The sequence below is a fragment of the Anabrus simplex genome, chromosome 5, assembly GCF_040414725.1.
Source record: "Anabrus simplex isolate iqAnaSimp1 chromosome 5, ASM4041472v1, whole genome shotgun sequence".
Classification (NCBI taxonomy): Eukaryota; Metazoa; Arthropoda; class Insecta; order Orthoptera; family Tettigoniidae; genus Anabrus; species Anabrus simplex.
The window spans coordinates 94604030-94631181 of NC_090269.1; the positions used below are offsets into that span (position 1 = coordinate 94604030).

At 40.0% G+C, this 27152-nt stretch overlaps 1 protein-coding gene across 1 annotated transcript in view; it reads left to right on the top strand.

The window, feature by feature from the left end:
* Positions 1-27152, top strand: part of LOC136873786 (uncharacterized) — a 788774-nt gene that overhangs the window by 492174 nt on the left and 269448 nt on the right. The window contains exon 13 of the mRNA XM_068227569.1: positions 6258-6439. Within this exon, the coding sequence (XP_068083670.1) occupies positions 6258-6439 (182 nt within the window). The remainder of the gene's footprint in view (positions 1-6257; positions 6440-27152) is intronic.

Here is a 27152-nt window from a genome sequence, read left to right on the forward strand (position 1 = left end):
TATTTCTTCAATATCTGTTTCTATTATTTCAATTTTCTCCTTTATTTCTTCCCTTATCAAGGTTAGAATACCACCGGGATATCTACCTTTACGAGCATTCCTGCCCCTTGCCTTACTATACGTTTTAAAACCTTCAATATGTACTTCATATCCCGGTGCTATCCAACTCTCAACAAAGGTAATGATGTGCATTTCTGACGTTAACAATTTCACCTGTTCATTTCCTAACTTGCTCAAGAAACCTTCAATGTTGACCATACCAATATTCCATTCTAGTTATTTCTTACTTTTACTCTCAGACGAGTTGCTTGTCTTACTTCTAGTTATTCTCTTTTTCTCCAGTTCTATAATACTACCCTCTGGTGAAGTAACTATTTCTTTGTCTAAATTGTCTTTCTGTCCTTTGCCCTTTCTAATCCATAAGTGTATTACTTTCAAGGATTTACCTTTCCCAGCCAGAGTCTTGGTTCTGTCATCAGGTGTGCCACTACTTCCTGGATTCGTGTCGACTCGACAGTCAGCTGTTTGTCCATCCTCCTCCACTAGGTGTTCGTCACTCTGCCGTCTTCTGTTCCTCTGTAGAGTATGCAGATCGCTGTTGTCATCAGATTGTACGTTATCAGCTACTGTGCAGGCAGCTGACCGACACATTCCTTCCTCTACAGGCCGTTGCACTTCCTGGTGTGATGAACTCAACTGTCTATCCATTTCTCGTAGCTGTGCAATTGACCAGATACGCGACCAGTTACTGTCACCTACTATAAGACGTTTGCCTCTTATGTATGCTTTTAGTCCATAGTTCCTAGCTTTTATTAGGTGAAATCGCAAGACTCTCTGTTCCATGATTGTCTCTTTATCCATATCTCTTCTTATCCAAATCCTTTCTCTTTTTAAGTTCTTCCCATTGAGGATAATTTTGTTTGCCTTCAAAGCAGAAATCAACTTAACCTTAATAGGTCGTTTCCCTTTGACTCTCCCCAGCCTATAGATTTCATCAATATCTTCTTCTTTACAATTTATCTTTATATGGTTATTTATGATATCTAACACTTTATTCGTTAGATCATTCAAATCCTCATTTTCCTTCTCTGGAATGCCGTATATGAAAATATTTTTCCTCTTTGCGTCCTGGATAGTCATTTTCTGTTGCCACTTTAATTTATCAGTTTCTCCTTCAATCTCCTTCATATTCGACTTCAATAATTCTATTTCCCTAGAGTTTTCCACCACCTTTTCTGTCATAATTCTTCTCTCTTCTTTTATACAGTCTTTCATTTCTGTCATGTCATTTCTCAGCTCACGAATTAACTCCCTCGTTTGCTCAAACTGGTAAGCATCTCTGACTATTTCCCTAATCTTATCTGTGTCCTCCCAGCTCAATGAACCCGTTGGTCCAGGGTTCATTTCTATGCCTCCTATTATCAGAAGAATTGCTACCACTGCTGCTACCATCATAGTTCCCTCAAGCCCAGATTTTCGTAAATGCACCTTATCACTTGGCGTACACACACACTTCACTCGCCCGTGCCATCGACCTATGGCCGCTCGATATTGCTCTATAGCAATATTCATACTTCTCACTCAGCACTCACTGCGCAATACAACCTCTCGCTTCGCTAGCTCGATTACAACTGAGTAGATAATATAATGATAGTAAAAACTATTTCAGAAAAGTATAAGAGTCTGGCTAGAAGTACGGTTTATGTGGCAGCAATAGATTTTGAGAAAGCGTTTGATAAGGTGAATAGAGAGGCTCTATTGGAGAAATTAGGCAGGCTGGGGATTTCGGAAAAGATGTTGAGGGCAGTGGAGGTAATATATAGGGTTGTCAGGTTTTGTGTAAAATTGGGAGACGAGAGACTGAGTAGACCCTTAGAGTCCAAGGTGGGTTTAAAGCAAGGGTGTAAGTTATCGCCAATATTGTTAATTTTATTTATTAACGATATTTTGGAGGGGCACGGGGCAAACAATTGGGCCGTGCCAGTAATAAACGGCCTGGAGGTACCGGGGCTGACATTTGCTGATGATGTGTTATTGATGACTCTAACTTCAGGAGGGATGAAGAGAGCGTTAAATACAGTGTCGCTGTTTGCGAGGAAATGGGGCTTGAGAATTAATGGCAATAAATCTAAAATATTAGTAGCTCAGGTAAACAAAGGAAGAAAGATGGAAGGGAAATGGGTACTTCAAGGAGAAAGGTTGGAACAAGTAAGGAAATTGGAATATTTAGGAGTTATTATTAACAGTAAAAGAACCTGGAACGATCAGATTAGTAGGGTGAAAAACAGAGGGTTGGCAGCCCTAGCCTCAGTCAGAAACTTGTTAGCTAAATACCCGGGCATTAGTTATAAAGCCTTGTGGCTAGTGCTAAGATTGGTTATTTTTGGGAGTGTATTGTATGGCGTAGAAGTTTGGGGGCTGGATGAGAAAAGAGGGGAATTAAGAAGTATTATTAGTAGTTTCGGTAAGATAGTAATGGGTTTGCCTAGGTGCACAGCAAATGCAGGGGCGGAAGTAATGTGTGGGGAGGATTTGGAGTCGGAGGGTGTCAAAAGAATAGTTAGATACTGGATGAATTTAAAAAGACAGGAAGGTGGGAGGGTTTTACAGGCAGCATATGAACAGCAAGTAAGAGCATGTATATTGGGGGAAAGTAGAGTGAGAAATTCATTGAATGTTTTTATTAAAATAGAGGAGGTAGCAGGGATAAATATTAGATACATGGACAGGTCAAAAAGGTATGGGATGATGTGATGGTTTATGGGATTGCATAGGAATAAAGGGTGGCTGCAAGGAAGGGACAAGACAATGTGTATATTTTGCGGGGCAGTGAATGACGATTTTCATTTATTAAGTGACTGTAAAGAAATGAGTCAGATAAGACATAGATTACTGAGTGCCGAGCATCGGAAACTATTGGGAAGAGGGGATGAGCAATCTATTTTAAGATGGATTATTAAGCAGTGGGAAAGCGGGGGCGAGTTGAACAGGTATTTATGTGCGGTAAAAAAGTCCTGTGAGAGCAGAATGAAGGAGGGTGAGTTAGAGGGTGGACAAGGGGGTATGTGTTTGGAATAGGGATGTATATCTATGGGAAGCGTGTTTAATAATCGGATATTATGCAATGGATGGAGTTAGTATGATAAAATTTAATAGGAAGGAGAGTATTGGTGTTGAGTACATAGTTAAGTGGGTGGAGTTGGGTAAATGATATGTGATTTCATAAAGGTAAGGACTTTTGTTTGTGTTATGGCTGGTTAGAATGAAAGTGCTGACTGTCGATGTTTTGGTATTGATCGGGAGTAGGTCAGGGAACAATGAATGTGACGAAAGTTGCTGTACGCATAAGGACAAGTGATGAGTTTGCTGGATCCTCGAGCCGATGACTGCTACAGCTAATTGTTATCATTTTTGTTATTATTTATTCCTATTATCACTATTATTATTATTATTATTATTATTATTATTATTATTTATTTAAATTTTTTTTTTTTTGATTCGTTGTGCCCAGCTGTGGAGCGCGTTTGAACTTATTTTGCACAATGTTTCTTCTTCTTTTCTTCCCAATATTTCTTCATTTTTTCACTGTGTTCCTTTCTGCGTGTTTCTGTCCAGCCTGTATTTTTTCTTGTTGGTTTCTCTGCAACCTCTGAGGCTCAATACCTTAGTTGTAACTATGAGATTGACAAAGATCAATCTACCCATTATCTTCAACTTACTAGCATGGCAACGTCAGTTGTTATTATTATTATTATTATTATTATTATTATTATTATTATTATTATTATTATTCAATAGTCTTATTGCTTTGTGAACATGTATTGGGGTGGAAAGCCTGTTTGTTCATAAATAAATACTAATACTAAAGGTCGAGGTGATCCAGAATTTTCCCACACCAGTCAGGGTGAAACATGTTCTCCAGTTTCTGGGAAAGACGCAGTTTTTCGCTAACCACTGTCCAGGATACTCCGAGACTGTAGCACCACTTCAGGAGCTGTTAAGGAAGAATTCAAGATGGGCATGGAATGAGGACTGCGCTAAGGCTTTCAACAACACGAAGGAAATGTTAGTAAGCAGCGTGAATCTAGGATATCCAGACTACAGGAAGAAATTTGTAGTCCAGACAGATGCTTCAGGAGTAGGAATTGGAGGTATGCTATATCAGGAAGAGGAAGGACTGGAGCAAACACAGAGTTACCTCGGGTTCATGAGTAGAAAGTTACGTAGCCATGAAGTGAAATACACTGTGAGCGAACTGGAGATGCTAGCCATTGTTACGGCACTTCAGTATTGGAAGAAAGTTGTTTATGGTTTTCCGGTAATTATCCGTATGGACCACATAGCTCTCACTTTCATTTTGAAAGCTGAATTGGCCTCCGATTGAGTACAGAGGTGGGCATTGTTTGCGCAGCAATTTGATTTAACCCTAAAATATTGTGCAGGCAAGGAGAATGTGTTAGCTGATGCACTGAGCAGGAATCCCAGCACAGGGGAATTTATTATCCATCATATTGAGCTAACACACGAGGATAATGAAATCTTGGACAAGGTTGGTAATATGAGTGAGGAACAACAGAGGGACGAATTTACCGACACGCTGATCAAATTTCTTACAAGCAGCTAAATTCAGACGCACCAGAGTTCTTACTGGCGAAGAGAATAGTGCCACAGTACCATTATTATAATAATATGCTCCACAAGTTTATCGACCCGGATCACACTAAGTTCCGTATTGTAGTACCCAAGGATTTACAGAGAGAGATGACAGCGCACGTGCACCGAATAACAGGTCATGCAGGTATTGACAAGGTGATGAATGTAGTAAAGGAGACATTCTTTTGGAGCAAGCTCAGGGACACAATTCAGAGCATGATTAAGACTCTGTTATCTATATAATTAAGTCAGAAGTATGAGGTGAGGAAGTGTACACGTTGAGTAACGCATGGTTGATTGTTAGCAGTGGTGATCTGGCAGAACTAAGCCTAGCACAGCTATCACACCGGTCCTAGCACCTTTCGGACATACGTCAGCAAGCCGTGTGAAGTGGGTCGAGGAAAGAGGGACGAGAGTCTGGGCTGCAATATCAGTCTCCGATGTCTTGCTCTTATAAATACGTGCAATGTTTTTTCTCACTGTTTACAAGTTTTGTAAATGGAACAATGTGTCATATGCTTACATTAAAATGTGCTTTAGACTTTCATCATTCTCAATTGAGGTTTCGGCTTATCTGATAGTCTTGGTAGCCCTCAGCATACGCCACTGGTATGTAACGTACAACATCTGTTCTGGTCTTGATAACATAATCGTATACGATAATAGTAAAATATTAAATTTGTGTTACTTAAGAAGGAGCAGTTCCGATTCCTGCCTGAAAGCCCAGTGACTACAGTATACAGTGCCCTGAGGGAAATGCCAGAAACCTGTTCGGCAATACATTCAGAAAAGAAAATGTAGCCCTGGACATAATGTAGACGTTTTGCAAGTACGAACATTTGACGAAACTCGTTCCTTCTTCAAGTAGAGCTGTCGAAATGTGCTCTGTCTCCTTTCAGTTGTTGTGGACACTCTCTGCTTTATGATTTCCGAGGATTCTCTAAACAATACCACCCGAATGCGATGCTAAGATGGTCCCTTATGCAAGTTCACCGCCGATTGCTTTTCCAGTACAGTACAGTACAGTACTTCCTCAAATTATCGCATTGACGGGACGTTAACACCACGATCCGTAAGTATGCTGTAGCTGTCCTTTTGTGAAATACAGTTTCTTGAAAAATGCGTGATCGAGGATTTAGCATTGATGGGACTGAAATTTCTGGATGGTTGATCCGGGAAATTGTTTCTTTGAGGAACAGATAATGCAGGATTTTTACATGATTTAATTAGGATGCTCGCGGGATCACGTAATTTGAATGAATAATACAGGAGAATGTAGTTTCCAGGAACGTATAATCGAGGTTCTACTGTACTAGATATGTAATTTCATACAGACAATAGTATATTTTTATTTAACGTTGTTTGGTGTATAAAATTAATGTAAATAATTCCGTTGTTCTTACTTGCTCAGTGACCAGCTTACCTATCCTTAAAGGAATGTTTTGCACTATGGGTCGAGGTAAGTTGTACCATAACAATTGGTTTCCTGAATCAGAGAGAGGAGTTGCTTCTCATTCAGAAGCTGCTGTAGTGTCCTTTACTGAACCTTTGCTGTGGTATAGGAGCTATGGTGAGTTCTAATTCTCTTCTGTTTTGTGTTTCAGAACGCTATCTTCTAAGGCTGAACAGTGATGAGGGCAAACTGGTCAGTCCTGCGGTATCTCCTGTAAATAATCAACTTTGCCTTGCCATTGTGTATTACATGGAACCTAACACTACTATCACCATCTCCGCCATTCGCGAGGATGGGAAGGAATTCCCTATGAAGACCATACGCTCCAAACAGGTAAGTGAAGGCCTGTTAATAACCAAGGTCATGGTGCTCGTTCAAATAACTGTAACTTACTGACGAAGATGTTATGTGAAGTACCATGTGCTTGTCAATGGCAACACTGGCGCTTCACCTGGCTGTGTGCGGCACTCATTTGTTACTACGGTCGTAGCTTCCTGCTTTCATACCACTGGCATGCAACATGCGCAGTACAGACAAGTGTGCTGTCTGCCTAAATAATGAGTATCAGTTTGGTCCAAAAATCATGAGTGTCTCTTCCATCCATATTTAGATTAGTTTGAACTCAAGTTCTACCATGCGACTTGAACTAGCATAGTACTTAAGTCAACAAACCTGCACAATAAACATGTACAGTCAAACTTGTCGATCGCTTTAGAATAGGAAACATGATGATCAAAAATATGAAAATGATGATAATTCACAGTCAGAATATCTAATTGAACTGAGCACACTACACTAGGCTACCAGGTATCAGTGATAGAATGATGTAAGTATCATGAATAGAGAATCAATACCTGACATAACGGTACCACTGTGGTAACGTAGGTTATCAATCGGCTGATTCAAAATGATTGCTCCCAGGCAAAGTTTGCATTTCACACTCATGTTCTCAGGTCCAACTAATTAAAAATATTCAAATAGGGGAATAAAAATTCCCAAACCCCTTCACCGTAACATATTTCTTCCAGTTTCTTTATTGGCCACTTGTAAAACCACTGTCATTAAGCACGATTATGTAAATCTCAACTAGTAACCACAACAAGCTTCGAGCAGATGAACGAATACATGTTGTACTATTCTCATGACGTCTTGCGTTTGCGGGGGTACAAAGTTGACTGTTGATGCAATATGTATCGATTACTGGAATATAACCAAGATGCATAGAAATGGTTGGTGTGACGACTCGTGCTGAATCACATGTTAACAGACAGGCATGAATGTTCTCCACCGCCTGCAACGCTGCTGTTGTAACAAAGGCAAGGAAGTGCTCATTTTATTGGGTTAATAAGAAAGTTTCATGTCCCAATAACTACATTTTTATGATTTTTAGAAACTCCAAGGTGGCAGAATTTTGTCCTGCAGTAGTTTTTAAAATGTATTTCACGTATTTGGGCACGTTCAAACACCACTGGATTGAACATTTTTGGCAATAGTAAATATTTGGTGAGATGTTCTTTTTTTCTTTCTGAATTATATAGAAGATATTCTCTTCTACGAGATATGGGATGTATAGCTTACTTCATCATGTTTCAAATAACTACCAGACTTGGATTTGCCTACAACTTGCAATGTCCTGGGCTGCAAGTCAGGTTACGATGAATGAAAAAAAAGACCACTGAAAGATCCAACTATAGTGGTTGAAGGCTATTCCACAACAAGATCTGTCTTTAAGCAGTAAACATGCTCAGGACTTCGTTTGAAAATGACATTTTTGATTACATATGATGATGGTTGTATTTCTGTGTAAAAGAAGTAAGGAAAGAAATGCAAGCTTGTACGACTGCAAAACATATGCGGAAAATGTCAAAGGTTTCCAGTTAACTGACTGCTGTGGGAGAAGTGGTGATAAGATTTATGATTAAGTTGAGAATATTAACACATCAATGAAGTAGTTATGTAGGAATTACACATGTTACCAGTGGCGTATACTGAGGGCTACCAAGGCTATCGGTGAAGCCCAAACCTCAAATGAGAATGATGGAAATCTAAATCACATTATAATGTAAGTATCTGACACATTTTTCCATTTACAAAACTTGAAAGCAATGAGGAAGAACGACGCTCATATTTCTGAGGGCAAGGCATCAGAGGTTAACATCGCAGCCAAGGCCTTTGTCCCTCTCCCCTCGACTCACCTCGCGTGGCTTGTTGGCGAATGTCGGATAGGTGTAGGGAACAAGGGGCTAGGTGTGCTAGGTTTCAGTCCATCAGTTCGCCACCACTAACGAGAGAGACAGTGGTAGAAAGAGAAGGCCCAAAGACTTGAAGTTCTCCAGAAGTGTCCGAATTGATGAAATTCACCCATGTGCTACAGTATCACAAGTTTCTTTTAGCATGAGCAGGACATCTTACAGATTGCTTATAGTTGAAAATTATTGGTATATTTCAGTAGTATTATTGATCTCAGAACAATGTTAGTTTATATGAAGTTATAGTGTTTAACGTGACTGTGACCGATGATATAGATGTTGATTCCCATAGGGAATCTGAAATATTTGTCCCGAATGTGACCGTGTGATGTTACTTTTGTGAAATGGCTGAACTGTGTGTAATAAAACAGTTGCTGGATAAACCATTCTTGCAACTGAAATAACAGTTTCGAAAACATTTGGATCTCAAAGGGTAGACCACTCATTAAATTTACCGAAAAAATTACAGATAATGTACATAATGAGAAGGTTAGGGAAAACAGAAATGTGCTTAAAAGACTTATCAATGGTATGGTGTTCCTTGGTAAACAAGAATCTTCATTTAGGGGTCATGATGAAAGGTTTTTTTTTTGCTAGTGGCTGTACGTCGCACTGGCACAGATAGGTCTTATGGTGACAACATGGTGAAAGTGATGAGTCATTAAATTAAGGGAAATTTATAGAGTTACTACAGTTTTTGGCTAATTATGATCAGGTTTTATCTCAACATTTGAAGATAGTTATGGTTTTTAAAGGCACCTCAGCTGTTATACGGTATGATCTAATTGATGCTCTGACTAGTGTTATAAATGACCAAATTAAATCAGATATCAATTAAGCAACATTTGTGGAATTATGCTTGATGAAACTACTGATGTGATAACCAGAAGTCAGTAATCAACCTTTGTATGTTTTGTTGATGATGGAGGGAATTGCCAAGAAAGGTTTTTTCATTTCACTGATGTAAGTTCTGATCACACAGCTCATGGTTTGTTTGAATACATTGTCCCCGTTTCTACCGTCAAGGTAATTTGCCCCAGACTAGTCAACCACTCCCAGGGGTGCTGAGTTCAAACTGCAATTTAAAAAGCCCTAAAAGTACATACACCCTCGATTTAGATGGGGAACATATAACTAATATGGACACCATGAGGTCAACTAACAGCTACAAATAAAGCAAGGCAAAGCAATATGTCAGTTTTGGAGGAAAATCTGTTTATTAAAATAAACAAGAAAAATATTTTTAAAATAGCAAAAAGTAACAAGTGATCCAAATTTTTACATGACTCAGAATTTTCTGTCAGCTTGATAAAGTCCATCTTGAGAATCAAAAATATATTACAAATATACAACATATACAACTTAACATTCCACATCAAATCTTGAAGTTGAATTAATTTTAACACATTGGCTTGCGTGCTCGCACCTTGCTCCTAGCTTTATTTTTGTTATCACTTTTAACTGTATATAAGTACGTTCCCCGTTCCTGCACATTTGACATTGCAGTGGGGGTCCCTAACCTTAAGAAAAGATGTGATTTAATGCGCAAAGGGGAGACGAAGAATTAATCTAACTGTACAATATATAACACGCTGAGTGGAAAATATCCTAAAAATATATGCACCCTGAATCATGAGCGACCTCGAGCACAACAGAACACTATGGGTCGGAACAACACACAATAAAATCAAATAAAAGGCAAATATACACATTCAAAGAAACAAAAACATGATGTCATTTTTTCCAGGGCTCACCAAGAAAGCATGCAACATTCACGCAACTCTTATTCACTCAAAGCCTCAATGGAAAAAATAAGGAAACATAATTTTACACTTTAAGCAACACATCCTATTCAACGTAGGTTCCTGAAATGAATTATATGACACAAAAGCAATCAACTGGTGGACTTTGTAACGACACATACAAATCAACATGGATTCCTGAAATAAATTACATGACACAAATTCATAAAAAATAACAGAGGAGGCTTTAACTTTCAACGTATAATTCAACGTTGGTTCCTGAAATAAATCACATGACACAAATGTTCCTCAGCACGGTAATATCATGAAATAAAAACCAAACAAAACATCGCAATATAAAAACATCTCGTCTACTGCAACATATAGTGACATGGACAAAAACCAATAAAATCATCACGAAGTATAGGCCGTTAAAATAAACTCTCCTCGGTAGATGCACATATCACCCTTGCCAACACACGGCGGAATGTCTCGAAAGTGGAGATTTAGTCTCCGAAAATAATGCAGCAATAATGTAATGAAATAATGAATGGCTTTTTAGTGCCGGGAGTGTCCGAGGACACCACCAGGTGCAGGTCTTTTGAATTGATGCCTGTAGGTGACCTGCGCATCGTGATGAGGATGAAATGAAGATGAAGACATCACATACACCCAGCCCCCGTGCCAGCGGAATTAACCAATTATGGTTTAAATTCCCGACCCTGCCGGGAATCAAACCTGGGACCCCTGTGACCAAAGGCCAGCACGCTAACCATTTAGCCATGGAGCCGGATGCAGCAATAATCAAAACACTGGGTCCAGCCCTTTACACATGCTGTTCAACAGTCTACCTAAGGCAAATCACACAAACATGAAAAATGCAGGCCTTTCAAATGAGGATCACCTCCTCTTACTCAAAATCACACTAAGCCATATCACATGTCCTAAAGTTGCCAAAACTGAATAAGTATATAAAATGACGTCGTATAACATTCGCTCGCATGAAAAGAAACAAGACCGCACTGGTCACAAATCAAAGCACTCGCACTCATAAAGTTAAACATGAATAATAAAGTGGCCAACACTGTAATAAATATCATAATCTGAAACTAGGAAATTGCCACATAGACAATCGATCATGTCTGAACATCGGAAAGTTACTGAAATATCCCAATCTTACAACTCGAGAAACTCTCATTCATAATAATAATAATAATAATAATAAATTTTACAGAAAATGGATTCTAATTATTCAGAACTTGAAATACGGAACTGTGTTTGAGGAACCCGTGAGTCAAACACTAATTTACGCTCATCTTGATATTCAAAATGGTCACGAAGATAATGCTATCAAAATTTGTAGTTCCAAACTCCACCATCTCACACATACTCATTCACACATCATGCAAGAAAATCCCAGAAAACATGACGGCATGTTTCCGTACACTTTGAGCTCCCCTTAATGCTTTAATCTAGTCCTTCCTGACTTAAGTTTAAATTCTTAGACGCTCAGTCTGCATTTCAATTATTCAAGATTTTTAAACTTTTGAGAATGGCTTTTATTTTTCGGTTTACAGAGGGAAGAACAGTTTCCATATAGTCGTTCAATGTTTAGTAGCTTGCCGGTGTAAACATATTTTACGAGGACATCAAACTCATTAATTTCCAGTCCAGCATTTAAATGGGAAATATTTGACCTAGCTACGGTTCTTTACTGAAGGCACCACTTTCGATATGGCTGGCTAAAACGATGGGGTGTTGGCTGTCCTGAAAGGCTGGCAGCAATAGGTCAACAAAATAGATGAGTACAGAATTTTCAATGTAATTATCAGTGGCGTATCCTGGAATCTCCACTGAGGCATGCAACTAGTAACACAATGTATTAAGTAAATTTCAATTCTACTCACAATAATTACATGTAGGTGAACTCGAGCCAAACAGTTTTACTGTAAGTTTCTGGATTGAACGTGTGTACACAATTCTTGTTTTCTGTTTTTAAATTTACGAGGGTCCGCCTCTGTGGTGTAGTGGTTAGTATGATTAGCTGCCACCCCCGGAGGCCCAGGTTCGATTCCCGGCTCTGCCACGAAATTTGAAAAGTGGTACGAGGGCTGGAACGGGGTCCACTCAGCCTCGGGAGATCAACTGAGTAGAGGTGGGTTCGATTCCCACCTCAGCCATCCTCGAAGTGGTTTTCCGTGGTTTCCCACTTCTCCTCCAGGCAAATGCCGGGATGGTACCTAACTTCCCTCTTCCTTGTCTATCCCTTCCAATCTTCCCATCCCCCGCAAGACCCCTGTTCAGCATAGCAGGTGAGGCCGCCTTGGCGAGGTACTGGTCATCCTCCCCAATTGTATCCCCCGACCCAGAGTCTGAAGCTCCAGTACACTGTCCTTGAGGAGGTAGAGGAGGGATCCCTCGCTGAGTCCGAGGGAAAAGCCAACCCTGGAGGGTAAGCAGATTAAGAAGAAGAAGAAATTTACGAGGGAAGGTAGAGGTCTCCCGGCTTTAACTATTTGAATCTTTTCATCAAACGAACGGCCAGTAAATTGCTTTTCAAACTGATTTACAATTATATCCGTTAATACCACATGTGCGCAAAATATAATAAAACACCGAAAACACAATGAATTAACTCACTAGTTAGCCACAACTCAAGCACTGGAGGTAAGTCACCCCAGTAGCATTGGTCAGTTTCGTCACGTTGGGTTCTCACTGGGGGGGGGGGTAATCTGTGGGTCCCATTCGCTGTAAAGATGCCGACTTTCTCCAAGTTGCTAACAGATGGCAGAGGGTAGCGCGGGTATGGGGTGACAAATTCTGACCAAGTTTCAATTGCAGCGACATCGTTCGGAGGGTTTCAGAACTACGTCTACCACCGAATGCATTTTTAAGATTGAATGCCTTACAGCCTTAACTTCTCCATTCGCTGTCTCTTTCTTCCTAGAGTGGTGTAGACGGCGAGACTACACCAGCACCACACGTAGTCAAGCAACGGAACCAGTACAGTTGCGCGGACCTTTTGAACTTTTGAGAGATGAAATAATTAATATTCGACTTGAAACAACCTAAAATCGTACATCAGACAGTTCTTTGTGTTATCATAACGCATGCAATGAATGCCTTGCATTCAAGGAGAATACGCCCCTGGTAATTATGTAAATGTAGATAATTTACATTTAAGCTCTGAGATGTACACTGCGTTTCAAATATCAAAGCAAAACAAATCCAAATACATAAGGCAAAAAAAATAAGAAACAGACTCGTAAAAAGATGTTAACCATCAGCCAATAACTCTGAATAAAAACGTAAGAAAGCAAGCTGTGACCTTATGCAATCGGCCCACATTATGTTAAAATTATATTTAAATTAACAAGCTTCCTAACATTTACTTTAAATAGGACGTAGTCCTTCCAAACAAAGCAAAATTTACTGAAACTGAATATTAAAACTAACCTATCCCATTTTGCAACATTGAAACACGTTCACACCCCAAAATTATATATATAAAATAATTATTAAACCTGAGCTCAGAACAAATTTAAAGAAATCACGGATAAACAAGCAAAACGAGAATAAAGCAGTAGATGTAAAATTTAGACAAGTAGAAAAAAATTTCAAAACTCAGTCCACAATGCACATCAGATATTAAAACCAACAAAATGGCCCTCAAACAGTGTTACTGAGAGAAGAACGCAGGAAATAGCATTAACAGGACGCATAGTAAGATAAAATTTCATAACCATAATATGAAATACACGGGCGCTTACAATATGGGGAGATGTATTTCACAGTAACTTACCACATGCAGTCCAACACACCAATAATAATCATTTGCATTATAAACAAGAAATAAGTTAAACTACATAACTGAAAGAATAATTGTTTTGATCCTACATTTTAACTCAAAATCATCCCTTACAGAGATGTTAGTGTAAGTCTCATCCGATTCCAGCCGGACTAAGTTTCATCTTTACAGTCACCCAACGAGACATGACTAGCATGTCTACTCTCCCTGAAGGTCAACAACAGACAGTAGGGGCATCCTTGCAAGCACACACACAAGAACGCTCAAAACATTTGAATGGGGCAAATTACGTTCACTCTTGTGGAAAGTGTTCCAGCTATCATTCACAAGGCATGAGTTAGCTAATACATTACCAGATGGCGTGAGAGTCCACAATAAGTTACATGCAGCACTCAGAAGGTACAAACAATGAGCTGCTCATGAATAGTACTCGAGCAGAGTAATAGAAGGAGCAGAGGTAAGCTTTTTGCGAACAGAATACCTTTCTCCATTCCATAATAAAGATTCAGAGAGAATGAAATCAATGTTCAAGTTCATCTTGTAATACAAGGTGTCCGGGTTAAAGGTATAATAATATAAAATTTAATAACTTGAGAAGTAGTGGAGATATTTACTTGCAGTTTGTTTCTACAAGTAGGGTAACTCAAAATGTTTGTTTACATAACTAATAAACCTTGATGTGTGCACAATTAGTGGTGCAACAGACATCTAATCAGTATTCTACTCCTCTCCAAGTGTTCTGCAGCATTGTAGGCATAACATTTGCGATAGCTGCACGAATGCGATGACGCAGATCTGGTAGATCACAAACTGGTGTCTGGTACACTTGATTCTTGACAAACCCCCACAGGAAATAGTCAAGTAGAATAATGTCAGGGCTTCTAGGGTGCCAAGCAATTGATGGACGACCTCTCCCAATCCAGTGATCTGGGAACTCACGATTCAAGAAATCTCTTACAACTTCCGCATAATAGCTTGGTGCACCATGTCGTTGGACAGATATCCTAATTATGATAAAACCTTCAATAATCGTATTTTGAAGTTTTACGATGAGCCGAAAGTATTATGTTTATATATTTATGTTTCATGTACCTGGACGTATAACATACATATGCTTATCTTGGTTAACATAGCAACGGACGTACGGACACGCAGACTTCCAATATGGCGTCAAGAAACAGCACCATTAGGTCTCTGGTGTGAAACGTGTACATTTTCTTTGTAGATTGTTTGAGAGGAGCGATTGTTTTTGTGTTTCTGGCAGGAATAAAGAATTTGGAAGAGTGTTTTTGTTTAAAAAGAGAGTTTGATGAGACTAGGATAAGTTTCGTAGTGATAACAAAGTTGTTTAGAAATACGTAAACGTGTTCTCGTGTGATATTTTTCCTCCGTAAAATAAAAAAATCGCATTGAGGAAACGATAAATTGGCAACCGTGACAGGACTTCCGAAACTTAACGATGAAAATTGATCAAATGACCATTGTGATTTTACGAAAGGCACTGATATCCCGAGGGTTACTGACGGCTGGGAGCAAGTCAGAACTACAAGAGAGGCTGCGCCAGGATCTGATAGAAAATGAGGAAGACCCGGGCAGTTTCGATTTTGAAGTCATCTCGGACAAGGAAGCCAACGACCGGGTAGGCATTATGCTTACGCAATTAACTACTTTGATCGGGACACAATCTGAAAAACTTGAAGGGAAAATCGAGGCCCAGTCTCAAGAGATAAAAGGCCGAATCGATTCCTAGGTTAAAGATCTGAAAGAGGGTATTTCAAAAATTAATGACAAAAGCAGAATTAGATGTAGATAAAGTAGTAAGTGATTTGCACACCTTGGAAAACGAAGTCAAGAAGAAGAAAGGTGAAGAGAAAACCATTTCAGAGGCTAACAATGCAAAAGATCAAGATTTTGATGCTCATTTTACAACTGAAGAAGGTCAACGAAAGAAACCTGTGTATGATCTGTCCTGTCCTCATTGCTTAATACAATGTGACACAGTACAGGAGTACAAAATGCACCTTTATTCATCTAAACACTTAAATAACATGAGGAAACAATCATTATTACATAAGCAGACCTTGCAGCGAATGCGTATAAATCAACGTCAAAAGCAACGCATTCTAGAGGAAACTGAAGAGTACCGGCATACACTGTTTGATAGAACGAAGTTCTGTGCCATTTGTAAGCTCAATTACAAGCAGCCCAAATCAACACACATGACTTCTGAGGACCATGAGAATATGGTGAAATTCTTGAATCCATATTGCCGGGCGTGTAAACAAATATTCAATACACTAATGTCTTATGAACATCATCTGTGTTCCTTGGATCACATCAAGTTCAAGGCTCTCTTGGCTGACAAATCCAAGAGTGACGATGAAGAGAGTGGTGGAAAGGATGATGAAAAGGAGCTCAACCTTGTCAACTTTATGATTCTTGATTCAGTAGGTTCTATTGATGGTGAGGAAGGAGAAAGCGGAGGAGATGAAAAAGCTGAAATGAAAGCCAGGGGAGAAGAAGAGAAGGAAATCAAAGCCAAAACTGAAACCATAGGTGCTGAATATGCCCAGAAGATGGGGGTGTATTACTATGATTTGTGTCGTACCTACTTGTCATGCTATGAAGAACAAGAGAGAGTTCTAACCATCCATTATCACGCAAGGGCACACTTACGGCGATATGTACGTTATCCTGAAGATAGATTTTTTAGAAAAGAGGCTGAGAGACTTCATCAGAAAAAGTTGGCAAGAAAAAGGCTGAAAAAGGAGCAAGGGCCAAAAAGGCATCTGGAGAGAAGGATCAATCAGATAGTAAAACAGCTGAAAATAAGAAAAAAGCGAGAAGGATGGTGAGAAAAGCTCAGAAGACACAACAGGTGAATCTTCCAAGAAAAAGAAAAAAGACGACTGAAATGGCAGTGAGGTTTCTCAAGGAGAAGATGTTATCTCGAGCCCTACAGGAGAGCGGAGGGACCAGAGAGTGGGCACTCTCTGGGGGGTCCCGGAGGAGTACGGACTCCGGAGAGGATCAACATGCACCGATGCCTGTCCTGGAGGATGGAATAGCTGAAGACGTAGATATCAAGATGCCTAGATGTAATTTGGGACCTGGAGAAGGGAAGGTCCGGGATGAGTATTGAAGGTTTTAGGGGGGATAATATTCGTAGGACAGATATCCTAATTATGATAAAAACCTTCAATAATCTATTTTGAAGTTTTATGATGAGCCAAAAGTATTATGTTAATATATTTATGTTTCGTGTCCCTGGACGTATAATGTGCATATGCTTATCCGGGTTAACATAGCAACGGACGTACGGACATGCAGACTTCCAATATGGCGTCAAGAAACAGCACCATTAGGTCTCTGGTGTGAGACGTGTATTTTTTCTTTGTAGATTGTTTGAGAGGAGCGATTGTTTTTATGTTTCTGGCAGGAATAAAGAAGTTGGAAGAGTGTTTTTGTTTATAAAGAGAGTTTGACGAGACTAGGATAAGTTTCGTAGTGATAACAAAATTGTTTAGAAATACGTAAACGTGTTCTCGTGTGATATTTTTCCTCCATAAAATAAAAAAATCGCATTGAGAAAACGATAACCATCTTGCTGAAAGATCATGTCACGAGGAAGTTGTGGCACAATATACTGCTCCATCATGTCTGGGTAACATGTTCCATTAACTATAGGCTCCGCGAAGAAGAATGGGCCAGTAACCCTGTCCTTCAAAAATCCACACCACACATTCACTTTCGGAGAGTCCCGTTCCAACACTGTCACAACGTGAAGGGGGGGATTTGTTTTCCTTGGCAACCGTGAGAGGTGTTGTTTGAACTTCAGCAAATAGTTTGAAGTTTATTTACTGGTATATTTTGAAGAACTTTGTGCCTCCAGTCGCTACCTAATACTTACACATTACGATACGCTTAGTCGTGTGCTACGTGTTTTCAGTATTTGGTTGTGAGGATTCTTTTTTCTTGTTTAAGTGCTAGTGCCGTGTGTTATTATGGCTGCCTCCAGTGGAGGTGAAAGCCTTTTGTTAGGAGATAAGTTAGTTGTTGCGCAGGAGGAAGAAGTTCGGATGCAAGACGAATCTTCTGGAAACCTGGCAACTCAATCAATTTTGACAGAATCACAATTATCACAAAATTCTAATTCTAATGGTGTCAATGTACTGCCGCCTATGGAACGTGAACAGTATTCCCATTCACACCTTGGACCTTATATTGTGTACGTTGAATCTCTGGAAAACAAAAATTTAGGGCAACTCCATCCTATGGCCCTTGGGAGACATTTTTATGAACGCAATATTCCCGTCCAGTCTATCTCCCGTAAAGGTCGTAATCGCCTACAAATAATTTTTAATAATGCGGGCCAAGCCAACGATTTTCTGTGCCACCCTCTGCTCACATCTCTACATCTTAAGGCATACATCCCGTCATCTAATATTTTTCGTGTGGGGATTATTCGAGATGTGGATAAGAACCTTTCTGAAGACGACATTCGACTTTATCTTACTTCAACCGTACCGGTTAAAGCAGTACAACGTCCCAATCGTCGCATTGTTTCCAATGATGGTGTTGGTTATGTCCCCACTGGGTCAATTAAAATTACTTTTCGAGCCCAAAAGTTGCCTACACAAGTGTCTCTTTTCCAAGTCTACTTGCATGTTGAGCCTTTCATTTTTTCCCCTGTTCTTTGCAGAAAATGCCTCCGATATGGTCATACACAGGCCCAATGTCGTGCACAGGTAGCACGCTGCGGAAAGTGCTCAATGGAGCACGCCACTGATCATTGTACATCTCAAATTGCAAAATGTGTGTATTGCAAAGGCCCACATCCAACGGGAGCAATAACTTGTCCGGAACACAAATACCAACAAGAGATAAAGAAGGTCATGAGCACGGAACATATCTCATTTCAAGATGCTAAGAACAAGACTTCCCTCCCTCATTATCATCCGTCTCAACACCCCCAGGATTTTCCCCCCCTGGTACCAGAACAAGTCTCTTCTTCCCCTGTTCAAGATTTTTCTAGAAAACGTAAATTTACACAAGTAATCCAGAAATCTGCCCCTCCGCCTTTGACTCCGGGTTATGATAGAACTGGTTATCTTGCCTTGGTACGCCCTGACCCTGGTTCTACGGGCCGGGTTCCATTTTCTTCTCCTCCGCCTGCTACAACACCATCTTCTCTTCCCACAGCATCACCTCCCTCTACTTCGGGTCCTAGTTACCCGCCCCGATCCCACGACTCTCAACTGTTAATACAAAGAAACCAAGTACATCAAGAAATCCAACAAATCTTATTCTTGCTTCTTCAGAATGTGGGAGGAGAGTCTCCCATTTCACCGGTAATTTATCAACTACGAGATCGCATCGCTCATATCCTTACCCTATATGATACGCGTTTTGCAGTGGAACGCTAGAAGTCTTTTTCATAAAAAACATGAACTTCAACTGTTAATTCAGGAAACATGTGCTAACATCATTATAATACAAGAAACGTGGTTTTATGTAAACACCCTTTTTCATCTTCCTGATTTTCGAGTCGAACGCCTTGATACTAATGGAAGTGAAGGCCTTGCCATTTTTATTCATAAGTCTATTCCATATGTCCCCTTTCCTCTGACGCATTGCATTCCAAATACTCTTGCTTTAGGTATTATCGTGCGAAATATATATTTCATCAATGTGTATTGTCCTCCTGATGTTTATATCTCTACCTCTCACTGGTCCCACTTCCTTACCCATTTTGATTCCATAGACAATGTTTTTCTCTTTGGTGATTTTAATTGTTCCCATACTGCCTGGGGTAGTTCTAAAGATACATCTAAAGGGACAAATTTTCTTACGGCAACTCAATCCCATCACTTTACCCTTTTAAATGACGGGTCCCCAACTCGACTCACCCCTCCTGGTTCACCCCCTAGTTCTGTTGATCTTTCGCTCTGCCATGACCACATGACTCCTAATACCGTGTGGCATATACTCAGTGACACTCATCTGAGTGATCATTTCCCTATTATTATTTCTTTTGGTGTTTGTAAACCACCCTTTTCCTCATCCCCACCCTCTCAGCTCAGTAATATTCGGTCTTTCCGAAATTTTGATAAACAATCGTATTGTAGTTTCCTTCACACCCATTTCCTTCAATACACGCCCAATACCTTAGACTATCCTACCCTTCTACGCATTCTCTCCTCATATGTTGAGACTTTCCATCCATTCAAATTTATCCCCTCCCTCTGCCCCCGTCCTTATCAGAAAATACATTGGTGGGACGACGAATGTCACAAGTTAATACTGCGGCGAACAGCTTTATTTAAATTGTATCGTAAGAATATGACACTAGCTAATTATTTAACATTGAAACGTCATAATGCATGTATCAAACGCATATTTAATGCAAAGAGACGCGAGTCTTGGAAGGCCTTCATTTCCTCTCTTAATCATCGCGTATCTGCAACATCCCTTTGGAACGCCATTCGCGCACTTACCCGTGTTACTTCTGTACACCCTGCGCATTCGATTATTCTGCCTAATGTCCTTCTTTCTTTTCTATATACTATAACACCTGACTTCACAATTCCGCCTCCCTTTTCTTCTTTCCGTCCCATATCCCCCCAATTTTCTGTTTTACTTCAACCCATCCAACTCTCCGAATTACAGTCCGTTTTACAAGTAGTTCGTAGTTCATCTCCTGGTCCTGATAGTATCACTTACACTATGCTCCGACTTTTACCCCATACCGGTCTTCTTGTCTTACTTTCTCTTTTTAATAATATCCTTCTCACCTTACAGGTACCGGCACAGTGGAACAACTTTCATTTAGTCCCAATTCTTAAACCTGGAAAAGATCCCTCTTCTCCTTTAAGTTATCGTGGCATTGTTTTAAGTTCCTGTGTTAGGAAACTCTTTCAAAAAATTCTACTACGGCGTCTTCTCTGGGTTATGGAGAAACATCAGATCCTTCCTAAATATCAGTATGCCTTTTTTAAAGGACGTAGCACACAAGATCCACTCAATATTTTGTTGACTGATCTCCTACTAGCTAGACATCGTAAACATAGCACTATTACTGTTTTTCTTGATATTCAAGGAGCTTATGATTCCGTTCCTTTACATCTATTATGGTCGTGCCTTGATTTGCTTGGCTTTCCCTCTGCTTTTATTTCTCTATTAGAACGCCTATATACTTCTCGCACTCTCATTCTCAAATCCCCCTTCCCCCCGTTTCCAGGAAGACACGTTTCGCATGGAGTCCCACAGGGTGATATACTAAGCGGTATCCTCTTTGCGCTTTATATGCGAGATTTAGAACGTATAATTACAAAGAACGCACGAGTTTTAGCTTACGCAGACGACTATGTTTTATACGTATCACATGATAGTGTTGATGTGTGTAGGAGAAAAATAGAATGTGTCCTTCATGAGGTTGTTCTCTGGTTACATGAACATGGTTTCTCACTCTCGCCTTCCAAATGTGCTGCAATCCTATTTACCCATACTCGCGCACCTAACCGTTCTCCTCTCCTTCTTGATCGTCTTACTATCCCCTTTGTTAATCAGCATCCCTACCTTGGAGTCATATTGGACCACAAATTATCATGGACTCCTTATGTGGTCTCTCTTCAACGTAAAACTGATCGTTTTACTTCTATTTTACGTACGATCACCCGTCGAAGTTGGGGCGCTGACCCCGTTACAGCTATTCTCCTTTACAGAGCAACTATTCGATCCTTACTAGATTATTGTGCTCTTTTTATCGACACCGCTTCTGCTACTACCCTTGCACGTTTAAATACAATACAATACCGCGCACTACGTGTCTGTTTAGGAGCACTTAAAACTACACCAACCAATGCCTTATTAATAGAAGCCGGTGAACAGCCTTTAAAGATTCGGCGACAGACTATAGCCGCTAAGTATGTCCTCAAACATTTTACTGTCACCCGGTCTCAGCTTATCCCCAAGCTACGACTTTTACATTCTTATTATTCTTCCAAATCTCCCCGTGGAAACCGTGTCCCTGCTTTATATACCGCATTTCGTTCTCTTATACCAAGAGAAGATGAGCTCCTCCGTTTACCCACATTGCCTTTATACTCTATCCCTTATGACAGTCAGTCCTTTTGTCCTCAAGTAATTATATCTTCTTCTGAATCATTTTCTTGTCTAACACATTCTACTCCTCTTTCCCCTCTTGCAACTAAACGTATTCGACTTTCCCTCTACATAAGGGAAGTAAGCATTTTTACTGACGGATCAAAATCAGCACACGGCGTTGGAGCAGCCTTTTATATCCCCCAACCATATACTCTCTCTGAGTTTTCCCTCCCTTCTGCCTTTTCTGTTTTTACCGCCGAATTGTTTGCTATTCGACAAGCCCTCATTACCATCAGGTCACATGCTTATGATAAGGTTACGATTTTCACGGATGCACAAAATGTTCTGCATGCCTTATGCTCGCCTCTCTCTTCCCCTAATTGGTACTTATATAGCGTTAAGTATCTCTTATATATCCTTACTCGTTCTGGTGTTTATGTAACTCTAGTTTGGGTTCCCAGTCACTCTGGTATCATGGGGAATGGGACTGCTGATCAGGCAGCTAAACGAGCATCACAACAATCCCCCTCTCTTTTTCTTGCGATCCCCCCTTCTGATCTCATTCATGAAGTGCGGGATATAGCATATCAACATTGGCAGTCCGATTGGAATGAAACGTCACGAGAAAAGGGATGTTTTTATCATCAATTACAACCTGTTATTCCTCTTAAACCGTGGTTTTATTATGGTACGTACTCTCGACGCCATATCACATCTATTAGGGGAACATGGGGCGGAATGGAACCACGGGGCGGAACGGAACTCTGCCTTTAAATCCCCTACTCATTACTGCACTCTTACGAAAGTTTCAGGAACTATTCTCCTGAAGGCCAGAAAACAGTTGGCAGCAATTCTAGAGATCTCCATGTGTTCGGTCTTGGTTAAGTTACGGTGTGCCTCGTGTTATTCCTACATTTCTAACTTCTGGAACATTTTCTCCTCAAGGTAAGCATTCAGATTTTGCAGAACTATGTTTATTCGTAGTTCTTCTTCAAAGTACATATTATTTACTACAACCTTTCATCATATATTTTGTATATTTCAAATATAATTTCTGCTGGTGGCTTGTTGAATATAACCTTACATCACGGGGCAGAATGGACCACGGTTCCGTTGTGCCCCGGTTCCATTCTGCCCCATAGTTCCATTGTGACCCATCCCCGTTCTCAGCACCTGCTTAGCTGTGCTTGTTCTCATGTTATTTAAAGTGTTAGCCTAATTACTGTAGTACAGGTTAATACCTTCAAATTCAATGGGGTTTAATTCGTTATTGTTTTATTACAGATGGTCAAAAATTACTCAAGAAAAACAGACCGGCAAAACTGGTCTTCGGAGAGTATGGAACTGGCAGTAGCAGCAGTGGTAAAGAAAGGGATAGGGTTAAGAAAAGCCGCACAGCAATTTCAAGTTCCCAAAACTACACTGCAGAAATACGTGAAGAAAAAATAGTAGATGACAAACACCCTGTAGACAAATGTGCGAGTAAATTTCGAACTGTGTTCACTGCAGAACAAGAACATGACGTTGTGGAGTACATCAAATTGGTGGAGTTCATTATCTTTGGTTTGACACTTAATGATTGCCGTGCTGTAGCGTACCAATTGGCCGAAAGGAACCACACTGAACATCCATTCAACAAAAATAAAACAACTGGCAGGTATAGACTGGATGCAAAATTTTCTTACAAGCCATTCAGAATTAAGCCTTCGAAAACCTGAAGCAACTTCTGGTGCCCGAGCAATGGGTTTTAATCAATCAAATATTCAGAACTTCTTTGACCTCCTCTTTGAATGTTGTGAGAAATACAATCTGAGAGCTGATCGTATTTTTAACTGTGAGGAGACTGGAATAACAGTGAACCCTAAGGGACATTCAAAAGTAATTGCTCTGAAGGGAAAAAGGCAAGTTGATGTCATAACGTCTTCTGAGAGAGGAGAAACAGTCACAGCAGAGATATGCTTTTCTGCAGCTGATGCCTACATGCCACCAATGCTGATATTTCCGAGGAAAAAGGAACGAAAGGAATTTGAACTGGGTCTGCTCCTCTGGTGGATGGGCAGAATGCTATGAAACAGGCTGGATCACCACTGAGATCTGAAGTTTAGATTCGTTTGTGAATTTTGCCGGTGATTTAATTCATTATTGAGTCAGATTTGTTATTTCTGTAAAGAACATTAGAATAATGGATAATAACGATACTTCAGATTGACATGAAATAGAGAAAACTACATAAAAGTGAGGAAAGTTTGACATTTCCATCCATGGTTCCATTCTACCCCGATGCTTGGGGCAGAATGGTCCATTCGGAATATATTATTTTATGCCAAGTTTTACTACTTACATTTATTATCTCTGTTATTTTTTACTTGTTTTCTGTTGCATGATATGTTGTGAAATAAGAGCAATAACTTTGTCTTGTTTAATTACATCGCTGAACCAATCACACTGTGTTAAAATTTTAAGGTTCCGTTCCGCCCCACGTTCCCCTATACGTCTACGTTTTAATCATGCCCTTACTCCCCAATATAAAAATCGTTTTCATCTTCCTCCCCCAACTTCCTGTGCTTGTGGCTTGTCTGATACTGACAGTAATCATCTTCTGTTACAATGTCCTGCTTTTGATGTTCCCCGCCAGCGCTTCCTATCCTCTTTGCTTAACATGGGCATCCCCTTCCCCACAAGTATTTCGTGTTTATTATCCTCTCTAACTCCTACTCTTGTGAACAGCATAAATCAGTTTCTTGATGAAGCACATATTATATTATAATCCTCTGACAGTCTCTTTATGCTCTCTCTTCCATTGCAAAATGTTTATCATAATTTTGGTAGGATATAAATCTCTTTACCCTCTGTCTATATGTTATCATCGTTTCTTGTGTGACTCCTATGGAATGTTTTTTTTTTCCTTTTTTTTTCTATCAATTACTTTTTAAAGTACAATACGAGTGATACATGTGTCAGTGTTAAGTAATTAATGTTTTCGTGACTGGACGATAACACATGAGTCCAACCACACCTTTCAAGAAGAAGAAGAAGAAGAAGAACGTGAAGGGGGGTTCAGATCCCCATATGCGGCAATTGCACTTGTTTACCGTGCTGGAAATATGGAATGTAGCCTCATCTGAGAAACAGACCGAATTGAGGAATGCCCTGTTTCCATAAATTTTTTGCCAGAATTGTCTCCGCAAATGCCTTCCGTAGCAGCCTGTCCTAAGGTTTGATTTTCTGATGAAGCTGCAGTTTGTACACCCATAGGCGCAATCTTTTGTGGACAACATCATGTACTGTCAAACGAGGTAACTGTAACTGCCTACTTGCTTATCGAATTGACTTACGAGGGCTCCGCTTGAAGGACTCACGGATTAAATCAACAGTAGCCTCTGAAACTGCGTGCTTGGCGTGGCGGCCCGACATTGACAGCAAGGTCCCAGATTCTCGAAGGTGCCTGTCCCATTTCATGATTGTTACGTAAGTGGGAACATCATCAGTTGGTAACAGTCCATACTCATGCCGAAATCTGCGTTGTACTAGTGTAACGGATTTTATCTCCATAAGCGAAAGCACACAGAACACCTTCTGCTGTGGAGTCCACATGGTTACTGGCGCGCTTATCGTGAACAATGCAGTTACTGTCCGCACACTTTATCTTGGCGCATTTACATCCTAGTGCTGAATCGGTCGACCTCGGCGATCTTCGAGATTCGTACTGGCAACCTTTGAAACACAAACTATGAATCGCTTAAGCATCGTTGTGCGACATCTGGCGTACACATTACGTACTCGTACTGTTGTTTACACATCAAAGCCAAAGTTTAGAATTCATGCTAGGAACAAGATTCGCATCGAGAGATATGTTTTATAATGTTATATAATGTGTATGTGACATAGTTGTTGGCTTAAGATGATAACGGTTTAGAAATTTCATATCGATCGATCATATTCTCGATTCAATTCAGATTTCATTTTCATTCAGTTGGCAGCACCAGGCAGCACTATCGATACCGGGACAGCTCCCTCCTTACTCCTCACCGCCGTACACAAATGCATCAAGATAAAGTGTGCGGACAGTACATGCATGCACATGTGATACCACCACCACCGCAAGCGAACACAGAAAATATTTTGAGTTACCCTAGTTGTAGAAACAAACCGCCAATAAACATCTCCATTATTTCTCAAGTTATTAAATTTTGTATTATTATAACTTTAACCCAGACACCTTGTAAAATAAATGTTGATATGTCATCGAAAGATATAAACGGAATGCAGTTGCTTATCCGTACAAAATTTAAGTTCAATAAGCGTGTCCATAACGTTAGTTACATTACAATATCTTGAGACCAAATCGCTTGAATATAGCATTCCAGTCATTCAGTTTCTGTTGTACTTCAGCCTCACTCTCACCCCATATAACCACATCTCATCTGCAAAAGCAACAGCATTAAACTCAGAATTGTGGTTGAGTCTCTTAACTCTTTTCATTATTTCATCAATTACAATGATGAATAAAAGTGGTGATAGTGTGCTGCCTTGTTGTACACCTTGCCTAGTCTCAAACCACTCTGAATATCCATCCCCTATTTGGACACAACTCTGGCAGTGTTCACGCAGCATTTTGACTTTATTAATTAAAGCACATAGTATAGATCTATTCTCAAGGTATTCCCAGATTTTTTTTTTGTCACTGTACACTGTCATAAGCCTTCTCAGTATCTAGGAAAATAAAGATAACATCCTTTTTTTTTTTTTCCAGTGCTTCTCTATGACCATCCTTCCAGAAAATATCACATCTGTTGTTGCCCTGTTCCTTCTAAAATCAAACTGCTCCTCTTCAAGCTGTGGTTCGGTGATGGTTATTAATCTCTCTTCTGTGATTCTTTCCATTATTTTCCTTTCTTAAATAGAGGGATGATGACTCCTTTAGTCCAGTCTTTGTGTAGTTTTTCTTCTTTCCAAATGGTGCTTAGGACTTTAAACAACCACTGCAATCCTTGCACTCCAGCAGCCTTGATCATGTCAGCGCTTACCTCGTCTGTGCCTGTTGCCTTTGCTTTACTCATGTTCTTTAGGACATTTTCCATTTCCATCCATGTTATAGAAGGCTCCACGTTTTAAATATTATCTTTCACCATGGTCTCCTG